The following is a 24,286-nucleotide window of genomic DNA, read 5'->3' as shown; positions in this document are numbered from 1 at the left end:
CGGATACAAGTTTTAGAGTGTCTTAGAGAATTGGGTCTGATTTTTAATAAAAATAAATACATACAAAATCGTGTGATTAAACACCTTTAGATTATTTTATATGCATATTAAGTATGAATTTATATCTTTAGAACGACACTATTGAAATCCGGAAAAAGACAATCATGCAACCTTTCAACTGCAATCGTTAGATTAGGCCCAGCCTAGTAGTTTCTGTTGATTCCCCTTGAATTAACTAAAGATTCTAAACTTAACACACACAGACATCGCGTAAACGTGGTCGATGCAGCTCAATTTTATCAAAAAAGCAATTTATAATTTATCGGATGTTTCGTCCGCACCGAAAGAGTGCATCACTACGCAAAGCTGGATTAACTTACAGTCCAATTAAGCTTAGGCTTATGGCAAAAAGCATAACGGGGAACTGCAGGGCCGTTATTATATGTGACTTCTAATATTTTTCGGAAATAAATAATGTTTTTACAAAGGGAAAAATAATCTATAAAAAAAAAATATTTTAACGTCACAGGTGTAACAGTGTAAACACAATCAACAACTACTAAGTTGTAAGACACTAGACTTAAATTAAAACCTGTAAGAGAGTGACATATTTATTATTACGTATAAAATACTAGTACAGCTTACAATCAATATATAATATATCACTATGTACGATCTAGCTAGATATTATTTTAATTTTTAACACGATATTTATTTGAGCTATTAGACATATCTAGGAAAACCTAATTGGTTATGATCAGTCAGAATTATATATTAGATAATCACAAAATAAATATCGTTTTTTCAAGTAACTATTATGTCATATTTGTACTGGTTCACATCTAGACTTTACATTCCGATATTTAAAAAAATGGAGCCCAAAATTAACGTTGGCAGAATTTTTATCAAGTGAACAATTTATACAAAATTGTATGATATATGAATTTCTTTAAAAAAAAATCGGCAACTACGGCCAATAAAAACATTTGTATAGTAAAACATTTATGATTCATTAGATGATGTCAAGGATAGTTTGTAAAAAAATCAAACGTAAAATTACAATATCAAGTCCTGTATGTAGGAGATAAGCAAAGATGGACAATGTTGTCCTGTCTGCAAAAATAGAAGCAAATCCTACTCAAGCTATCCAACAGCTGCTAGATAAGCAAAACCAGTCCGATTCAACAGTGCATAGACAAATAAATAAGTAGATTGTAAAGGCTTGGATACAAGTATTTATTTATTTATTTTATTAATTTATTTAGCTTAATAGCTAATCTTTACATCTTAAAAATTTAGTACACATATATAAAAAATATATAAAAAATACATAGCAGAAAGAAAAAATAAAAATATACAATAATAAAGACTTAATATTATAATTTATTTCTATATGTACGAAGGTGTTTTTTTATTCCATTTATGAAACCCGTTATATTTTTGCTGTTTCGGATTTCTCTTGGAAGACTATTATATAAATCAAAACCTCCGTACATAATTCCCCTAGCCGTACTCGTTTTCTTATACTTAATTATCTTTAAATTTTCTCTATTTCTAGTATTATATTTATGTACATCTTTATTTCTTATTAAATACTTATTAAAATATTCTGGTAACATATTATTTTCTAACTTATATATAAATACTAAAACATTCATACTCAATATTTCTTGAACATTCAACCATTCTAATCTATCAATCATACTTTTACAATTAGTTCATCTATTTTTATTTAAGATTACTCTCATTGCCCTATTTTGTAATTTTTGCAACATTTGTTTGTCTAATTTATTTAACATATTTAATAGTGTTGCACAATATTTAAAATGGGGCAATATTATACTATTGTAAATTTTTTTTTTTTGTATTTATACTTAATATATTTCTTAATCTAGATAATAAACCTATTTTTCTACTAATTTTTTTTAATATGTAATTACAATGTTCTTTAAAATTTAATTTTGTATCAACAATTACTCCTAAATATTTTATATTATCCACTATTTCTATACTAGAGTTATTTATTACTATTTTGGTACTATTATCTAACACATTTTTATAATTAATAAACATACATTTAGTTTTATTCTCATTTAATTTAAGTACATTATTCTTTAACCATATTTCTAATATACTTAATTCATTATTTAAATTATTTACAATTTCTTTAATGTTATCACCTATGCAATACATTAATGTGTCATCCGCAAATAGATGAATTTTACATTTTTTCACGCTATTAACTATATCATTAATATACAAAACAAATAACAATGGTCCCAATTTAGACCCTTGTGGTACTCCATAAGACACTAATTTCTCTTCAGAATATACATTATTTATTTTAACTTTTTGTTTTCTTTTATATAAGTAATTATTAAACCATCTTAAAACTATATCACTTATACCTGTATGGGTTACAAAAAATTGAACGAAGAAAAATAGTCAGCCCGTACTTGCTTATACCAAAATAAAAAAGTTATCTTGTGTGTGTATGGTGGAATTGCAAAAGTATTGTGCATTACGAAGCTCTTAAACCTAGCCAAATATCAAGCTTCTACAACAACTGACCTTTTTTTATGTAAAGGCCGCTCAATTATGTTTGAACTCGATCTTTATCATCTATGATTTTATTATTTATTATTACTAGCATTACTGGGGAATGATTTGCATACTTGCAGTCCCACTTATGTGTTTTTTTTTCGTTTTTCTGGCGTGAGCAATTGTGTTCGAATATAACCCAAAAACTAGAGCTAATGGTTAGTATTTGAAACGTGGTTTTAATCAACAATTGCTTAAATATAACGGTAAGTTTGCATGTTTTCGTATTATGTACGTATATAAGTGTGCATTAATAGCTGATTTATAATTGGATAAATATATTTATTTTTTAATAAAGATGGGGAAACACTCTAGCATGTCACCGAATAAATTTGAACAAATATCAGGACTGATATTTCTTCTTTTATTTCAATATGAGATTGCAAAGACAGTTGCTGTCTCGAGAAGTTTTGTGAAAAATATCAAGAATAAAATAGACACTGGGGTCACTTTACAACCTTATACAACCTTTAGGACTGACAGTAAGATTCGCGATATTTGTGTTATAAATCAAAAATTACCAGTTCGTTTATTGACTAAAAACATAACCAATGTAAAGATAACAGTTTCCCAGCGAACTGTGAGGCGTTGATTGGTAGGGGTTGGTCTCGAGTAAGCCAGCCCGAAAATCAAATTTACTCCGACAATGATTAAGAAGCGTCTTGCATGGGCTTATAAATACATTATTTCACTGTTAATGATTGGAAAAGGGTAATAGTGCTATTTTGATGCCAACTAAGTATCTTAGAAATAACATAATTCCTCTTTAAAGCAAATTTTTTCATTTGAAGGTGTGCTTCTCAGATGAGTCCGTGTTTCAAGTTTTGATGGAAAAAGCAAATTGCGTAACTAAAGCTTGGCGCAAAACACATTCCAGAATGTAATGTGTTCTGTATTAAGCACCCACATTCAATTATGATTTGGTTTGTAATTTCTAGTAAAGGAACAGACCGTGGTTACATAGTCGAGAAGACGATGCGTTAAGACTAATACAAAAATGTATTGGAGACAACTAAGACAACTCGAAGAATGGTTTCCTGGAGGCGTGGAACCGATATTCATGCACGATGGTGCTCCTTGTCATAAAGCTAAGAGTATTACTAGGGCATTCTAACCGGGTAGAACCGGAACCGGGTACCCGGTTACCCCCCCCCCTGTTTTTCATGGAACCGAAAACCGGGTAATTTTTTACGGGTATCCGGTTAATTTAATTTAAATATTTTTTCCATTACTTTAAATTAAATGGAAGAGCCGAATCGGCGTTCTCAAACGACTAACGTCTTTGAACGACAAAAAAAGGGACAGCACTTAGCGGCCTATAGATTTCGAGATAAGTGAATGCATAGATAAAGAATATTTTGAAAGGATGCAGTTGTAAATAAAAATAAATTTTAATGCGTTGTAGGGTGAAAATATAACACATTAGATTCGTTAGTGTTTTTAAAATACAACTTTTTACAAAAAGAACATCACTAAAATAAGCTTTGTTTCTCTACCTACATATAATACATATAATAAATACAATCATCTAATTTCTTTTATAATTTTAATAAAATTTATTTCCTCGGTATTTTTCACGTGCAATTTGTATTATTATTGCCAAATATGTGTTAAAATAAATATTTCGGTTTTGTACTGTTACACATGTATGTAGTATGTAAGTATATGTATATATGTACCTAACGATGGAATGTAAAAATATTTTGATTAATAATTACATAATATATTGATTTTATTTCAATACCTTATTTTTTTTTAAAATGATATTAATTATTAAAGTAAAATTAAATATATCATGTCATATGTAATCAAAGATTCAAATATAATAAAAATTAGACTCTTAACGGCTTTCAAAAATTACCCGGAACCGAACCGGGTACCCGGTTATTTACCGGGAAATACCCGTAGAACCGGGTAAAAAATTTGACCGGGTATTTGGATGCCCTAACTATTACGGATAAAAACAGCAAGGTGGAAACTCGCCTTATATGAACCCCATTGAGAATGTTTAAGAGCTTTTGAAGAGAAAGATTGCTAAAATTGCAATAACCTCTAAAGATGATTTATTAATGGAATTATAAGTCAAACCTTTGAGAAACAATTAAAAAATGTATAGAAAGTATGCCTGGGTGAATTTAGTCACTTATTTATGCAAAAGGAGGACATACAAAATATTATAAATATAGCCCCCCAATAGCTTGGGGACCGTTTTTTAAGTTTTAAAATAAATTTTAATATTTCTTACCACTAATGCTATTAGCAACAAACAACTTTCTGTCTTAAAAATTATAAGATATAGACAAATTAAGGGTAACAATCTAATAATATGGCCAGGTACTGTATTGTAATCAGCTAGAACGATTACACAAAGAAGTAAAAAAAGGCTTTTACTTGTTTGGACAATACGCATGGAAGGTTTTATTTTATCTACATTATTTTTCAGACCATTTATTTCGATCAATGCAGCACTTCATATAAGAGAAAAAAGTAAAAATTCAGACAATGTGAAAAGCTATCGGCATATTTCGAATCACAACCTCTTACATTTTATGCTCATAGAAATAAAAAAATCACCGAAAGGTTTCTTTAGAGAAAAAAAAATTTTGTACAATAAAATAAATATATTCAGATTATTTTTATTCATTGAAAAAGGATAATCTAATATTATTGAATACATGAAATCTACTAAACACGACGGAAACTCAAAAATACCAATAATTATAAAGGAGTGTTTCACAGGAGACTGACTTAACACATTAGTCCAATCAAATAAGGGCTTAACCTCGGAATGAAAGATAACAAGCTGAAATTTTGCACAGACCTTTGTTTTTGCGTTCTAAAGATAGGGTGAAAAGTCTCATATGATATCGTGTCTGCTAATCAATATATTAAAGGTCAAAGGTCATAAAAATCGTTTTTTTGCAAATATCTCGCCTCCTTTGCGTCGCATGTCATTAAATGTTTCACTAAACTTATAGAAAATAAAATTTTCTACAAGTTTGCAACAATTTATTTCTTCGTATGGTTGATGGTTTTCGAGATATAGCGCGGGGAGTGGGAAGCGCGCATCCGTTTGTAGGATAACGCTATGTAAACTACGGAGCCAGAGTTACCTGCACATTCTTCCACAGTTTCATAGGAAACATCGCAAAGTGTTATCTGCTGAATGAACCCATCTAAAGCATTATAACTTTCAATCTCCATATCTTCAAAAATCATCATCGATAATGCAAAAAGTAATAGCATATGGCCTCTGATACTTCTTGCAAAAGCGTGACCATCCAACATTTTGTCGACAGAATTTGAAGCATAAATTGTATTGAGAGCTTCCTTGATTCTGCTTCCATTCATTATATACCCTATGCATCCAATAAAAGACATAAGCATATGAAAGCCTCCTAGTTTCACAACTAATCTGGACAAGTCTGAGTTAGCATCTGAAGCTGCTACGATTTCACGTGCTTTTATGTACAACGGCTGATCAAAAGTTATTAAGCATGTTCTTTGTTCATGTTTCTTGGCAGTGTTTATAGTACACTGTAATGTGGTGTAAATTGTGTCCATATTACTCGCAGGATGATGAATGAAAGTAAGAAACAGAATCCGAGAAGTTACAAAGTTCTCATTGTTTTTTGTAAGTTGTTCAATAAATCCATTCCACCCTGGCAACGGTGAGATATTTTTCCACTTTCCGTACCTCCACAACAAATCAACTACATTAAATATTTGTTCAGTTAGTTCTTCTACATCATTAAAATTTTGAACTTGAACCTCTTGCTCAATCCGGGTACGACATGATTTTCATACACTAGAAGGGGTATATGTGATAGTGCTGCTAACTCCTTTGCACTTGGTTTTGTTGTAAATTTCTTTATGCGGTCATCAGATATAACTTCAGATTTTGGAGTTATTATTTTTATCATTCCCATTATATGAACAGTATTATAGCCATCAAGAGTATAAATATTTTTCTGCATTATCCGCTGCATACTGTAATAAGGCACTTGACTCTGATGGTTGATTACGAGGCTGTGGGTGATAAACAGCTGAAATATAACATTTTACAGTATCATTATATGAAGAGAAAAAACCTAAACTTGACAAAACATCCAAAAGTCTTTTTGGATGTTTGGCCTATCTGTATTTCTTCTATGAATAAATACAGATAAGCCTATTAATAACTGCGAAGAAAAGGACCGTTTTCGTATGGAAGTCTTATAGCTGTGTATTTCGTTTTAAAATGCCTCGTCTTTCCTTTTCTGTTCTTTATAATAACTTCTTGCAGAAAATATAATAAAGTTTTCGGAATTTCTTCATGAATATTTTATTCGGGGGCGGATAGGACTTGGTCTTAACAACAGAAGATCGAATATCTTCTCTAATAATCGCCGCAGCAGCTTCCACTACGCGCAAGTGTTCTTCTTCCGAAGTGCCTTTTTTTATTTTCATACCAAGCTATGGTTAAATTTAAGCTTGAGCATCGCGAAAAGAAAAAATAGGGAATGATCCAATATTCGATGTAATTATAATATCAGTTAAATATTTTTCTCTTAATTTGGAAATGATCTTATCATCTGGTACATACTCCGTAAGGACATCTCTCAACTCTTTCAATTTTTTAGCACAATTTTCTTGTCGAGCAATATTTCATTCTTAATTCCTAATAATACAATGAAGAAAGTAATAAAATTATGGTTCAATCGACTTGCCGAGACCACTTTTTTCATGATTGTTTACTTTTTCAAAGCTTATACCAAGTTAAGCAGGTAGAAATACTCGCTGGATTCTATAAACGGATGTACGCCTCCCACTCTTTGCGCTATATCTCAAAAACTGTTAATGATAAAAAACAAATATAATAACCAAACTTGTAGAAAATTTGATGCTTTACAAGTTTTGTACTATCAAACCATATTCAAAGAAGCACTCCGAGGACAAAAAGGAATAAAATCGGTGAAGAGACAATTAACCATATATGTTAACGACATTCAAATATATCTGGATATTGTAAATAAAGAATGTATGAAAAAGAGTCGACAAATAAACAACGATAAAATACATAAGCTCTCGGTACACCCGGTAAGCTTAACATTAGACGGAGATAGAATTGATAAGGTGAAACATTTCAAATACCAGGGTAGTTGGATAAGCGACGAAATGGACCCCGACAGAGGTTAAGGTCTGCTTTGAAATAGACTAAAGGCTAGTACTTAAAATTTAAAGCTAGTTTCACGAACAAGCACTTACATCTTTAGACAAAATTAAATTCATAAAGTGCTATTGTACGGATGTGATATCCGGGTTTTAAAAATAATACAATCAATAGACTGGAAGCGTTTAAAATGTAAATTAGAGTTCTTTTTATGATAGGACACGATAATGATCCTATATTAACCATCAAACGGAAAAGATGGAGTACCTCAGACGCATGATTCGAGGTCCAAAATATGCTCTTCTATATACAAAAATGGATCGAAAAATGGACATGGATATTCTTGGAACTTATTCAACAAGGTGTCTGGAATTGAACATGAAACCAGAATAAAAATATTATGGAAAAAAATTGATATTCTCATTTTTAATTCGCAATAAAGTAAAATAGAGCGGTGTTTTAAAATTTTATGGTATTTTAAAAAAATATTTTATTAAATGGAAATACGTTATAAAAGTATGTTTTTACTAAATCGTGTAGTTTTAGGAATAATGATATATAATGTGCAATGTGCCGCAGCGGAGAAAAAGTTATTAAGCACAAGTATAAAGTTTTTTTTAAATTTATATATTCGCGCTTTCCCGAGCTTCGAAGCTCGTCATTAAATCTCGTACCAAAGTCTGGTTTTGAAACGCGGATCTTTTCGCCACCGCCGAACCTAGTGCGCCAGTAAACACTTTCGTAAAGACAAAGGCCTTGCGGAGGGTTAAAAAGCAAGTCGCTGAAGTGGCGCAGAAGGAGAATCGCCTCCAACCCCAACATACACCATCCAAGGGTGGTCTACCCACGTGATCGATCGCCCCTGCTCGGTTGCATCGCAGTGAGCGGTGCGCAAGCGCGACCACGACGCTAAAAGATAAGTTTGGCAAACAAACCCATGGGGGAGGTTCTTTGCATTAAAATTACTGAGGAGACCTACGACCAGAGAGTCCCAGCTGCTACACAGCTCGCCCACAAGTCCTAGGCCACTGGCCACAATTATTTTTAACGAACTTTGTATATTTTATATACAAAGATCGAAGAGTTGAACTTTCATCGAAGTCAATCGGCTATAGAGCGATGTCATTCAACAGAAGCAGCTTTATGTTAACGGCACATCGGTTATACAGAGTGGCCTGAAAAGTTTTCCTTTATGTATTTTTCATATATGCATTATTATGTGATTGTTAGACAGTGCGGTAAGAGTGACGTTTTATGGCCAGCGGCTAGTGGTTAATTGTTAAAGTACTAGCGAGTGCGACTTCGGCGTTATCCACTCCACTACCCTCGGAAGTTAACCCGATGTAATCTACATTAGGGATCACCAAACTACAGCTCATGGGCCGGATCCGGCCCGGGAAAGGTTTTCATCCGGCTATTGACTCTTTTGATTTATTCGAATGAATATTTTTCACAAGTGAAAAATAAAAATAAATCTGTAAAAAAAATGTTCACCGTTCGCGAAAAAGTTTTCAGTATACACCCATACCTCGCTTTACGGCCTAGATAAGTTCCAATTATTCTAATACAATTTCATACAAATCCAATGGGATCGGTTCCAAATTTGTTAAATATGTAACATGGTTTATCATTTAAAATGCATTTTATCTTTTTATTTCATTTAAATCAAAAGTACATACATAACAAGTACATACATTTGTACATTAAATAATTACAGAATCCAAAAACCAACAATAATCCATAAACAAAAATGAAACAACTTCATGTTACATAAAATATGTGTATGTATACATACATATTTTTTTTTAAATGGCTTTAATCTGAAGACGATGAAGAAATGGTAACCTGCAGATCACTGTCGTCCTCATTTTTCGCTGGTAAGGATGGGCCTGGCTTAAAAAATTGTCCAACGTTGTTTGTCTTGCCTTTTTGTCTATTTCGTTCTTCAGTGATTTATAACAGCTAATGGCTGAGTTAATTCCTCGAGAAACTTTAGCTCTACGTTCGACGTCAGGATCGTTTTCAAGGAAGATTTTTTATTCCTTGTTAGAAATAGAAAAAAGCTTTTGACAATTTTTTTGATGTTAGCTGTTTTGATACAGCAGGCTCTGTCTCTTCATCAAATGTCGGTTCTGCTTGCAACTGAATGAAATCCTCATATGAAAGGGGTTCCCTATCAGCTTCAAGTAGATCAAGCACATCACGTTCGTTCAAACATTCTAAGCCGAGATCATGTGCTAGATCTAAAATGTTTTGCCTAATTTCAGGAAGGTAATTAACTTCTGCATCAGTACTTTTTACACATTCTGGCCATATTTTTTTCCAAACATGGTTCATTGTTGTTAATTTTAATTCCTTCCATGATTCACTGATGCTGTCAACAGCATCCTTGATGCTATAGTTTTTCCAAAATGTTTTAATTGAAGATTTACCATCGGTTTACCCTTATAAGTTGTCGGAAAGTTCGGCGTAGGTAATATGCCTTAAAATGGCTATTGCACCCTGATCCATTGGTTGGATCAGAGCTGTTATATTTTTCGGAAGGTACTCAAATCATGACATCTTCAGATAGTTCGGATAAATTAGTAGGATGCCCTGTTGATTTACCAAAATTAGCAAAGCCTTGTTGCTTAAGTTATTGTCTCGCAAATATTTTTTCACTTCTGTGCAAAAGTGATTTTTGAACCAATCTTCAAAAGTAGCTTTATTCATCCAAGCTTTCTTGTTGGATCTCCATATGACGGGTAATTGATTTTTATTTAGTCCTTTAAGAGGACTTGGATTTTCGGACCAATATATTAAAAGTGGTTTTAGCTTAAAATCACTCGCGGCATTTGCACCAAGTAGCAAAGTTAATCGTTCTTTAGACACCTTATAACCAGACGCAGATTTTTCGGTTTTTGAAATGTATGTGCGATCAGGCATTCGCTTCCAATAAAGCCCTGTTTCGTCTACGTTAAACACTTGTTCAGGTTTATAACCACCTCTTTCAATAATTCCCTTTAAAATGTTGGGATATTCCTTAGATGCAGCCTCATCGGCGCTAGCTGCTTCACCTTTCATTTTAAAATTATGCAAATTAAATCTATTTTTAATTTTTTTTAAAAATCTACATCGAAAAATAGTTTTTTTGCCGTTATAGCGAAACATTTTAGGCCGTAAATCGAAAACGTGCCTTAATTGAAGAGGGCCGTTATAGCGAAATGCCGTATAAAGAGCGGCCGTATAGCGAGGTATGGGTGTATTTCGGTCAGACTATGCACATGAAAAGAGTTACACACCATTTTAAGGAGTGCCCTGATATTATGTATGTGTTGATTGTGTTTGTTTAGTGAATAAACAATAAGCTATATTAGCTAAATAAATAAATAAAACAATAAATAATAAAGCGATTACAATGTAGTACAGGATTGAGTTCAACAGTCATCGAGCAAATGCCAAATAATTCTAAAGTAAAAACTGATAAAAAGAACTCTGCCCAACACGTTTTGCGCTTCCTAACCCAACAAAATTAGCGGATTTGGTAATTTCAAATGACTACAAAATGACGCACAAGAATAAACAGTTTTTGATATTCGACGGTGATAATCGTTCTAATCGGATTTTAATCTTTACAAAGCACTTAAGTTTGCGACTATTGGCGAGCTCCAAAAAAATGGTTCGCAGACGGCATGTTCACGTACCAGTTGTATACAATATACAGAATTACAGAAAATTTACTTTCTAGAAAAACATTAGTTATACTATAAAATAAATTAATGAAAAAAGATTGTTGCGTTGATTTATTGAACTATTATTGATATTTTATATTTCATAATTGTTTTGTTTAAATGTTTCTTAATGATTTTTTTATTTTTAAAAAAAATTATTGTAATGTATTTTTAATTATGTTATTATTTACTATTCTACCTACAAATATCTTTTGTTTTTGACATTATTTGCCATTTGGCCGATGACTGTTGCACTTAATCCTATAGAACCTTTTGGCTTATGTTGCGTTGTTTTCGCTTTTGGTAATAACGTCGTACGTTAAAAGAGACACGGTAAGTCCAGACACAAGGCCAGATCCGTGCTGCCTGTTTCGACACAAACTTTACGCTTCGTTTCAATTTCTGGCGAACATAAAACAAAACCATCCGTAGCACATTTTGCTTATATTCCCGTTGCAGTTTCCCATAAACGCAAAAAGCGTGGCAAGCACGCAGCACGTTTATCGTGCGTATCACAAAATATGAAAAATGCACACGTGCAGACTTGCAAGAACAATATGGCACTTATTTTTCCAGTAAGGTGCTAAATATGAATGTACCTGAAATTCAAATGCGTAAAAAAGTTCAATATATTTTTTTACATTAAAACGATTCAGTCGCATTTGCTTTATTAACTAAATTTTATAAAATGATTTAAAAAAATCATTTAATACAATTATAAACGATTGATCTTTAGGCGAAAGTTAGCCTTAAATCAATATTAAATAATTAAATTTATTATATTTTAGAGAAGAGCGATTTTCCTAAGATAAAAAAAACAGTGCAAGAAAGATTATATCAACATTGGTAGTATGTACTTATATTTGCGAACAGACGTTTTCTAGAATGAAACGCGCATAACAACAAATTTTAACCCCAATATTAAAAAAATAGTACACAATAATATTTTCTTGTATAAAATACTTTAGTGTCAATTAAAAATAATTCTAATAAAGTTTTTATTGCAATCCATATTTTTATTTTGGATTCTGTACATAGTTATGTGGCGACCACACAAATAGGTACAGATTTAAAATGGTATTTGTCTCATTATTGATGACCGAGACCAAAAACGTTCATTCATTAACAATGAGACAAATATCATGGCAGAAGAGGGATTTCTTTTGACCACACAACACGAGTCGCTAAGAGAATCCTTTTTGTGACAAAACGGTACGGATGACGCAATAAATCACCACATCACAAACCCTTTCCGAAGAATTCGAAAGTCTGGACAAATAAAAAACTTGCTTTCGAAAATGCAACATCCAATTTCTCAAGTTCCAAAAAGCGACTGCAGCGATTGGCTAGGAGATCGATGCACAATCGCGATTGGCCAGCAAGCGTGCAACCCCTAAAGGATATAAGCCCGGACTCCGATGAGGAGAGGGCAGACAGCCAACGACTCAGACGATCTACCAGCAGCCACTATCATCCGGAGGAACCAGTTACGCGCCCTCACCGACAGACCAGAAGATCATTCCTGGAACTCCCGAATTACCAGCCGTTTGAAGAGTCACACCTGACACTCGCCGCACGCAACCACAAGAACCCTGAGAATCATCTACGGCCATCACCACCTGCGCCACCTTAACCTTCATCGTGAAAAACGTCACGTCATAATCGTCCATTTGACATATGTAAATATAACTTAATAAAAAAGTCCATTTAAATTCACACAAGAGTCTCATTGGCCGCAAGATCAACCACCCTTAGGGCTACACCCCCTAAAGCTACCAAATTTGTACGTAAATTTGTAAGTTTTATTAGGCAGCAACATGGTTTGGGTATTAGATTTCATCCGACGCACCAAGCATTTCAATGTTTTCTCAAAAAGGTTCTCAAAAAGTTTGAGAATTTTTGCTCTACAATATAGCTGTTTGGATCACCCATAATCGCCGCTATTCAATTAGCTCGAAAGAAACATAAAAAACAAATTCAGTCCAAAGAATCATAAAAACTTATAAATTAGTTTCATCCCTTGTAAATGTAACGAAATACAATAGAACTCAAGCGACGCCAAAAGCAATTAAAACCAAAACGGAATCTATGGTGGGTGTATTTCTTTACAATTAAACTGTCAACGCAGCTAATAAGTAATATTTCTTTATTCTAATATATTATATTATGTTGTGAAACACATTGATCCGTGCAAGCTTTTCTTTGGGTCACCGAATAAGTTCATGTGGCTTTCAAGCCTCTTCTTTGATATGCATGTGGCTGTTGCTGTTTTTTGTATTGCCTCGCTCAGTCTCTATACCAAGATCACGGTAGAGATCAGCGTTTCTAATGTACCAGGGCGCGTCACTATGCATCAGCCTTCACCCCCAGTAGGTATCTTTTAGACCTTTTTTGCTGATACCCTACATGTTATGAACAGGATGGGGTGGGCCCCTAGTAGGTATGTTTCGCAATGAAATTTCCTCCGCATATAAATATTTATTTTGTCATTTACAGCAATTTAAATTTCGAGATTTGTAAGTCGTAAAATGCATTTTTATCACCAAACTTCGAAAACGGTCCATAACATTAAAAAAACGAAAGGAGATCGCTCTTTTATTTTAAACAGATGCTTTGATATTCAACGACAGTAAAATAACCCTTTAGAAATATATTAGGCGGATTGCTCCGTGTAATATAAACGTATCAAATCAAGTGGACTTAAACTTTTGCCATTTCGGCTCATTAGGAAAACGAAAACAACACATAATAAAAAAAGTCACCATACTATTTAGAAATGGAGATTTGATAGAATGAATATGAACGAATGCTATTATCAAGGTGACGGAAAGATAAAGAATGCATTTGCTAATTCTACATAAACAAAATTTAACGCAATTCAGAGAAGGAATCGAAAACAAACCGATTGATTTTAAGAAATTGAAGACAAAAATATCAGCCGGTACTGATCTTATTACAGCATGTTTAAAAAAATACATGTAACCCCGTTCATCCCGCGAGTGAGGATTCGTTATATTGCGATCTTTTTTTTAATGTCTGGCCTTGACACGTGTCAGGAATCGTCATAATGAGTGGTGACACATGCGTGCTATCTTTATTTCTCGTTCGCATACATGCTACATATATATGTACATACATTGTTTACGTAAAGTTACGAACGTGAGTGAGACAAAAGAATGCCGGTACGTAATCCCTAGCTAGGTTGAGTTAGTATATTTTGAGAGTTTATCCTACAGTCTGCAATTTCAAACGCATGCTAATATAATTTACTACATATTTTTGATCCCTTTGTAATTTTATTAAATATCAAAAAGACAAAATGAAAAATAGGTTAAAAAAACTCCCAGTGTAGTGACTTTAAAATAGAAACTAAGAATTATTGAAATGATAGAAAATAGTGGTAAATTTACAGTTGTAGGAAGTGATTTCAAATTAGCCGAGTCTACAGTGCAATCAATTGTGTAATGGCTGCACTACACTCTCTGGAAGCTAGCCAAGGTTGGCCAAGGACGGAGAATATAGTGGGTTACTTCAGTCGAGTTCGGTTCTGTCCGCTTTGAAATCTCTCGGAAGTTACTGAGAACGGGAGGTAAAGTGAGGGTAATTCAGTCAAATTGGCCAGCTTCGAGCGCTTCCGAACATTGTCGGCAAACGGGCCGAAGTCGGAGCTGCTCTTTAAAGCGCGAGCGGTAAGATAATTCCCCTTTCGCGCTCTCGCGTGTTAAGTGACGAGAGTGAGAGAGATAATGATATGGTTTTTCGCAAACTGAGATAGAACGAGTAACTCGGTTCAATTTCAGTATGCGCGTATGCGTCCTATGGTCAATATGCATGACGAGCGCTGCATCGTGGTCACGTGGTCAAGTTATAATACTAGATGCTTGTCGGGGACTTCAAGACTCTTACTTACATCTTTGAATATTTTAGGGCACCAAAAGAGATTAATTATATTTTTGAACAGATCGTTATTATATTTTTTTAATTAAAAAATAATTAGTGGTACTTGATTTATTTTTAATACGCGGACGACATAATATGCAAAGTTTTCAAAAAATATAGAACAAATATTTGCACGTTGATGTTAATTATTAAAAAAAAATGAGAGACATCGATTTGTCTCGACACAGTGCTGACTCACATCCGGTGATTGAGTGCTTCAGTTTGTTCTCGGATTTCGAAATCGTTGCATTGTTTTTTTGATTGAAGTAAGGTTTGTGAATAGATGTATGATTTTTATATTTTTGTTTGCGTATCAATCGATCATATCGAAATAGACCAAGTGGGGAAAACAGTTAATTTAACGAGAACTGGAATATTTGTTTCTGCTAAAGATAAGTTGCTATGTTTACTTTGTGATACTACTAGATCAACATTGAAAAAATGCGATGCTCATCAAAACTATAGTAATCATAGAAACCACATTTTTTTCAAAAAGCAATAAATTATGAAAATAATATATCTCATATATATTGTATGTAAAAAAAAAGGTAAGCCATTAAGTGATGTTGAAATTATGAAAGACTGTGGAAGTAAAAAATTATAAACAATTGCCCCTTTCAATGAGAACCATAACTGATATGCAGCATGAATTAGCCGCAAATTGAACAGAACAACTAAATACAGTTCTTCTGAAAAATAATACTTATTATTCATTGCTTTGGATGAATCAACTGACAACTGAATCATTGATTTTATATTTCATTCGGTCCATAACGGAAGACTTTGTTTGTCACGAGGAGCTACTAACGTTGGGGACTCTTACAAATAGACATATTTAATAATTTCAAAGATAAATGCCAAAAAAATTGGAACAAGTTTTGAAAATGTCTATGCACAGACGGTGCACCGTTGGCTTCATAAGATTCTCATCTCGTCTGGACGAAGTACCGTTACACAAACTAGCATGCTTTATCTCTTTCTTCGTTTTATGCGACACCCCTCCCACTTTTATTTATAGGGGATCGGCGTCAGCCCTGGATTGTTAAATGAATAAATTTGATTAACCTAGAATACCACTAACTTCATTCTATAATTTTGCTACTTACGTATCTGATTTTTTTTAATTTTGCACAGAATTTCCAAAATCTTTTAAATAAATAGTATTATTAAAGTCATTATTAACTGTGTTTCTACTATTGTTGTTTACAAAAGCAATAAAATATTTGTATTTATTACAAGAAAAGAGCATTATTATATAATAAAAATAAAATGGTAAATATATCTTTAGAAGCGCAGGGTAACACCCCCACGGTGTATGGCTGAGAGGCAAATAGTAGTGGATTCTAATTAGAATGTAACGGTAAACCGTCGAGCTTGATAGGGAATCTTATGATGCGCACCGTTGTGGTGTGCGTTGCTATCGCAGGGACAAGTTTTAGTCAAAATTATATCTCTGCAAAAACAGTGAATCGAACTTTATGAAGAACTGAATCAGCAATGTGAGTTAAAGAATAAAAAATTTCAGAGGAATGTTGCATTTTTATGTTATATTATGTTAAATCAAAACGACTTGAATATTTATTTAGTTATCCTTTTTAAAAACAATTCTTCTTCAAATGGAAATTTCGAAAGAACATTTCCCACAGTTAGCGATGGTCATTAACGATCAAATATGTGAGTCATTTGGAGAATACAAATCTGTTATTGACTTATAAATTGTGGAATACGATGAAAGGTTTACCGAATTTAAAACGAATGAATTAGACCTGACATTGGCATTTCAGCCTCACCTAGTTGATATCAACGAAGCACCTAAAGATGTACAGATGTAATTTAATTGAACTCTCAGTGAATGATAATTTAAAATCATTGTTTAATACTAAAAAAGATCCGATTGAAATATGGAAAACTGCCAAAAACATGCCTTGCTTCTCAACAACTTACTACTGTGAATTTTCATCTACTTTACACAAATAAATACACACAATTACACGCAATTAGAAGATCAACTGAAACTGCGAAAGTATAAGCGATCAAATGCTTTCCAACAGATAACAAACACAAATCAGACATTAAAGATTGATAAATTGTAACATTAACCAATATTTTTAATTAAGCATATACTTTATTTTGTATATTTCTTGTAGATTAAAAATATTCCATATAATTCATTTATATATGTATAACATTTTTGTGATTTACAGTATTCTGTTTTTTTAACAATAAATATAAATTTATAATTTTGTGATTTTTTATTAATAGATTTTTCAAATAAAAATATTAATTTGGGGGGGGTCAATGTTTTTTTCAATGCGGCCTTATGTTGAATCAGATCAGTGAATGCGGCCCTCAGAAATATAAAGGTTTCCTACACCTGGCATAGGGTACACGGCGTATACCTACCACAAAACCATAAATTTAGGCCTTGTTTTGAAAAGAAATTACAAATTTTCAACTTATTGACAGATTTTTAAACTCAGCCCCCTAAATTATGGACTGGTTTACAAAGTCCATTAGTTTTTACCCTTTTTGTTGGATTTTAGCTCAAAAATCTGAATTTAGGACCTGTTTCAAATAAAAAAATTAAGCTTTTTTTATAGATTTTTTAACTCAGATATACAGACTTTCAAAACCAGCTATTTTGAATCCACTACCTGATAACGTCATAGTAAGCTATACCTTGCGCGTGTATTAAAATAAATTAATAAATATAAAATAGTTCATACATTTTTGTGTTTTCAGCGCTGATGTCCTGCAACGTTCTAGATTAAGGGATGCAATCAGATTGTCGACACCACCCGTCAGGAAGTTGTGTCCCAATGCTCCTATCAAAAAGGCACAAGGTTACAAATACGGATACAATATGTATTCCTTCTTATGGAAAAATCTGAAAAATCCTTTCTAACGTGGAGAACTTCACTTCACTGTAATTTCAGGCAATAAAACCATTGCTTCAGAACTTTCCAACTATCACATTCCGATTTGTAATAATTGTAATATAGAAACCAAGCTAAGCTTTTGCTGAATCGATACAAACGACAATCTTCAAAGACAAATAAAAACAGCTGGTTTCACTTCGATATGATCCAGCCAAGCAGTCACGTTCAACTTCCAAGAGTTCAACTCGATCTCAAAAACGATCTGAAGATTACTATCATATCCATTTATTGCACCTAATGTAACTGTAATTTGCCACTAAAAAGAAACGCGTGTCGCGTGCTTAGCACACGACGTTAGAGTTTAAAGCACATTTTAAAAATGAACGGAAGGGTCGTGTTTTCAATGAATAATGAAAATCAATATACTTTTTAGACTTAAATAACAAGGACATTTGCCTCTTTTGTCAGGGCTGTGTATCTTTGTTAAGAGTATAATACTAAAAGATATTTCAGCACTAAACATTTCAAATATGGCGATGATTTAACTCGGATGATTAAGTACAAAAGACTTTCCAATGAATAATGTTTACGACGCAAACTACTAAGGCATAATTTTAATAGCAAAAGGAAATCGTCTTCCGACAAAGACTTAATTAAAAAGTACATTTTTTAAACTAATGGTATTATATGTCACCACAATAAACACAAATTTGAGAATATACATAAGTACATCGTAGCAAACCATTGTAAAAAATTCAGCGTATCGATAAAAAAATAATATACAATTATTATCAGCGCTGCATTCCATAACACGCTACTCGATTGCTCTCAACGAGAGTTTTTACCGAAAGTTTACTGCACAGTTATTAATTTGCTTTCAAACATATCACAGATGTTGGAATTTATTGTAGTATTTTAACAATGAAATTTATGATGGACCAAACAACGGATATCAATATGTTGTATTTTGAAAAAAATCAGAAATTTTTTGATAAAATATAACTTGATATGAAAAAATGTGGTATGCTTAATTATAATACTAATAGAGAACTGAGCTTACCTGGAAAAATTGTTGATTGAAATTCACGAACAATATGCCGATTGCAATTTAATATCTACACTGTATTACACAGTAACAAATACTAAAAAAACGATAAAATATTTGTTTGTTTTATGTAACTATGTACATACATATACACCTAATATATTTTTTTGTTTAATTTAAAAAAATTGTGTTTACAAAAAAATAGTATTTTATTTGGCGATCCATTCTAATTTGTAAACGACTCTTAATGCAACTGGAAAGTCTGTATAAAACCAAATTGTATGTTTTGGAAGAGACTGCTCGTGTTTGGTGTAACATTACTGACGCAAAAATCTATGTACCAATTTATTCTAGAATGGCGATGGAACTCGAACACTCAACGGAACGGTATATAATATAACAAGACTTCAACCATAGCTTATAAATAAAGCGGCAACAGCAAGAAATAATGCAAATTCTGAGACAACACTTTCAAAATCGATTGATAACAAATATTGCTAATGTAAGACGGCTACGTCGTTCACCAGATTAGAACACACTATGGAGCTTTTAAAAGGGAAAAGTGAACGTAGATAAGCCACAAAATTTGCATCAGTTGAAAGCTAATATTGAAGCGGAAATCACATCGATAGCGCAGGAAATGTCAAGAAATGTAATGGTAAACTCCGTGAAAAGATCGTGCTCCCAAGTACAACACATATTTTTTCGAACATAATATAAAACTATAATAAATATTAAACTTCAATTTATAACATTTCGTTTATAATGTTAGCTTAACAGGCACTTTTGCCGCATCTATAAAAGCATTACTTAAAGGTTATCTACTGAACTTAATTTCTGGACATTGAAAAAAATTAATAATTTAGAAATCACAGTCAGTGTCAATTTAAGTCAATATTCATAAGTAAAAAGAATAAGGCAATTAAATCTTCCGCTGTAACCTGACAGGCGTAAACCCTATGCGTTACGAAGGGGTAAATTTGTACCAATCAAGTGAGTCAATCAGATGGCAACGTCACAAATAAGCGCGGACAAATGAGCGTGTGTCAAAAGAGCGCTGCATTATAAGCGCTGCGTCATAAAAGCGCTTACCAAAGAAGCGCTGTAACAAAATAGCGCGCGTCAAATGCGCAGACAGTCATATGAGCGTTTGACAAAAGAAAGCACATCATAAGAGCGCAAAAATTCTTGAAGAAAATTAAATAATATATACATAGGCGGTAAAATTAATATTTTATCTGCCAGAGCGTATTAACGATTAAAATGATTTGTCAATGAAAACATTATTATTTATGAATTATTACGTACATACGAAAGTATGGCTCCTATATAATATACTTATAATATACTTATATATTTTGTACTAAAATGAAACGCTGATTTAAAATTTATCATTACGATTGTTTTATAATGTTTCAATAAATTGACAAATATTAATATTATTAATTAAATAATAAATTATAAATAATTTTTTTAAATTATTAATAAAATATTATTTATCGACTCGACTTTCAATGAATGCGTATAATAGCGCAGGTATACGGCTCCTCAGTAGTTAGATATAATTCCTACTACTATTACTATCACAGTAATAATCACACAGTTAATATCAAATTCATCGTCACTTTTTTAAACATCCATTATTATATCGTCATTCGTAATTATATGGATAATTTCTAAAAATAAATCAGTATATGTATTTATAAATAATTAAAACACAGATTACTAATTCTGTTTTACGCGACTTAGTAATTTACTAGCTCGAAAAGATTAATATTATTATTTGAGTTGCCGCTAAAAATGTCGATACCCAGATCGATAGTTGTCAATCGTTCATTTTAATAGTGCGAGCGAAACAGCTTTTTTCTAATCCTTTTATTTCATAACAGACACACAATATTAAGTAACAATAATGCACAATTAGAGCATATAATCCCGTTTCATCCCATATCATAAAAATATAGATACATTTGAAGGAAAAAATCAGTTTAAGAGGAATAATTAAGAACTTAAAACTGTCAAGTAAGCGTTATGCGGTCTTAACACAGCTCGATTCGGCCATATTCCGATGAAAAATTTTACAGTAAACTTACACTCGTAAATTTAAGATTATTGACTTATTTGCATAAGTTTAGAATTCAATATTACTTAACTGTGTCTACCAGAAGCTTTTTTACCATAATTAAATTGAAATTGGAAAAATTAGCTCGAACACAAAGCAAATAAATGCATTGAAAGTTTTGAGTGCAACGCTTGGGATACGATGTTGAGTTACTAGCACAAAGGGTTAACTATATGACACAGAAAATTCCAAAGACATTACCTTGTCAACCGCATGATGCCTAGAATTGTAAATATCGCGCTTTCGGCGTCCATCGGCGTCCCTACCCCCGCGAGGCCGGCGGGGGAAGGGACGCGTCGCATCGCGCGGTTGCACGCCATGGAAAAACACTGGTGCAACGGTGCCTTGCATAGTAACACTAATTTGAATTATACACTGCTTAATTCTAACACATACACTAAATTACACTATCGCTTTATAATTAAAAACATCGAAACGGATATTATTATTAAAAATATGAACGAGAACACTTATTCGAGAAAAATGTAACAAAAGAATTTATTCGGCCGTTTACAATCGTAGTCGCATAGCTACTGGTATTTTTTTAAATATTATATATATTATATTATGCGTCATTAAAAATAACAAATGTCATTCACCTCTTTGTCTATTTTTAAAATATTTATCTCTAATTCGAATTATTTTAATGCAAGTTGTTTATTTTTAAATATGTATCTCTCGTTCGATTTATTTTAATGCGAGAGTGATACGAAGGTCACCTTTGTTGTTGACTTGTTGACCTTCTAAAAGTATAATGTCGATGATTTCAAGTTTTATATTATTAAAATCTAATTTATATGTGCCAAATTTACGACATTTTCAAATGACGTTCTTTCGTTGAAAATAGTGAAAAATATATACTTTTATTACATATTGATAATATGGGGGTTAGGGGGGGCTGAACAAAACTATATTTTGAAATTTATTTTCTTTGTTTTATAAACATATTATGTATTTATTTTTATTGAAAATTAATTTTATTCGACGCTCCTTCTTACAAAAGTCAGCAATAACCGCATTATATAATCAGTATATTGTCTTTCTTTAATTTGTCTAAATGTTTTTTTTCGATTGATATTAATGCAAGACAATCTATTCTCACTTTTTTTAATAATGTGTCTGATTCGAGAAGATACAATAATTCAACATAGTTGCCTTCATTTACGGTATTATTATTTTCAGAGTGTCCTCGAAAAGAAAGTTCTTGTTTAGATAAAAAGCAAATCACGTCAATTAATTTGGAAATAATATATCTGTTTGCAGTAACTTTCTTATTATTTAATCCAACATTTGCCTTAAATTGAGCGCTGAAGAAATCATCGATACGATTTTCTTTACTAAATTTTTTTAATTGTATAGTAGCAAATATGTGAGGTTGAGAGCATTCGTACTTTTTACGAGCTTCACTTAAATTGTAATAAATTTAAAAATATAGTGTTTATTCCCATTCCCTCTATTTTACGAGTTTCACCTAAATTGTAATAAATTTAAAAATATAGTTTTTGTTCCTATCCCCGCTAACCGCATGCCGCAATGAGAAACTTTTTAAAGTTGCTAAGGGGCGGTGTAGACATTCCGTTAATGCTCAGTGACTTTTAGCTGTGAGTTATGCCCTAGGGAGTCGTGATCGCGTCCCTTTTTCTTGCCTATCGCGGTCGTGATGGTCAAATTTTTAATAAACAATAAAATAAAATACTTTGTATAATTTACATGGTAATACGGTAAAGGTAGATTTAATTATTAAAATTTATTTATAAAAATGTAAAAGAATACATTAAATATATTTACTTCACAGCACATTATTTAAAAAACTTTTATATTATTATCTCATAATATAATACACTCTATTATAGTGGTTAGCAACCTTTTTTTCGCGGCGGACCCCAACTCTCAAAAAACCAAATTAAATTTATCTAAATTAAAATAATGTGATATTGAACTAAAAAATTATTGCTGTTAATTTTTTATTAAATTTTATAAATGTATTTAAAATATGACACATTTACACATAAAAATAAATAAAAATTATATATGTATGTACAAAATAGTTGAAACAAAAAAACAATACCTAAAGAGTTGGCTTTTGATGTCTATTGATAATTATATTTTTAAAAAGTCTCGGCTGCAGGGCAACTGCACACGAGCCGCAAGCGGCCCACGGGCCTCTAGTTGATCATCATTGCTCAATTCATCTATTGTATATATAAATAATGTATATACAATAAAATGTATTTTGTAAATGTTATTTAGTATATAGTATACATATATATAGTATAAATTCATGTAAATAAATAAAAAATACTATACATTTTTTTTCTACTCCCAGGACTAATCCAGAGATCCCAGAATTGGAAAATTACAATCCCGAAATCCTGTGGTTGTTCCTACACTAGCTACGTAGGCTTTAACAATAAAAAAGTCACTATACTTCTGTATCAAAAAGCAAACTAGACTGAAGAGTAATCATCTTTTCACATAGAGCTTTAAAAATTGTCGAGTTAATGCATTTAGATATTATAAAAATTTTACAGCTTCGTTATGATTTTGTCTGTAAATGCAGCATTAGCTTCAACTTAAAACACGATCGCTTTTATCTTAACCAAAAATTTGATCTTGGATGACTCAATTAATGTATTTGTAACATTTTTATCAGACCATCAAAATCGTCGTTTCCATGTTGGTCTTATAGCATCCATTAAAATGGAAATAAAACGATATGACATTTGCTTTTATTAAAAAACAATGTATTTTATGAAGACTCTAGAGCAGTGGTTCTTAACCGGTGCACCGCGGTGCACCAGTGCACCGCGAGCCTATTGCAAGTGCACCGCGAGAAAA

General features: G+C 32.2%; 2 protein-coding genes and 1 pseudogene across 21 annotated transcripts in view; 1 reads left to right on the top strand and 2 right to left on the bottom strand.

Annotated features, from left to right (window-relative positions):
* The window catches only part of LOC148234084 (coiled-coil domain-containing protein AGAP005037), a 278,647-nt gene that overhangs the window by 245,064 nt on the left and 9,297 nt on the right, over positions 1-24,286 (bottom strand). For 13 of the 20 annotated variants that reach the window (XR_015809854.1, XR_015809853.1, XM_088187296.1 and 10 more), the window contains exon 3: positions 18,129-18,227. The exons of the other annotated variants lie outside the window; for them this stretch is intronic. Coding sequence is in view for 11 of the 13 variants with exons in the window: in XM_088187296.1 (XP_088043422.1) it covers positions 18,129-18,227 (99 nt within the window). In the remaining 2 variants the exon portion in view is untranslated. The remainder of the gene's footprint in view (positions 1-18,128; positions 18,228-24,286) is intronic. 20 annotated transcript variants of the gene reach the window in all.
* Positions 1,095-4,824, top strand: LOC148234086 (uncharacterized; annotated as a pseudogene).
* Positions 2,695-6,587, bottom strand: LOC148234085 (uncharacterized). Its single transcript, XM_088187324.1, has 2 exons — positions 4,557-6,587; positions 2,695-3,701 (listed from the first exon to the last, which is right to left on the bottom strand). Exon 1 carries the CDS (start codon positions 6,163-6,165, stop codon positions 5,611-5,613), a length of 555 nt encoding a protein of 184 aa, XP_088043450.1. The 5' UTR covers positions 6,166-6,587; the 3' UTR covers positions 2,695-3,701; positions 4,557-5,610.

The sequence above is a fragment of the Plectrocnemia conspersa genome, unplaced genomic scaffold (assembly GCF_051122295.1).
Source record: "Plectrocnemia conspersa isolate PC_06_02 unplaced genomic scaffold, ASM5112229v1 ptg000006l, whole genome shotgun sequence".
Classification (NCBI taxonomy): domain Eukaryota; kingdom Metazoa; phylum Arthropoda; class Insecta; order Trichoptera; family Polycentropodidae; genus Plectrocnemia; species Plectrocnemia conspersa.
Note: the sequence above shows the minus strand (reverse complement) of the source record. Positions and strands in the feature narration are given on the sequence as shown.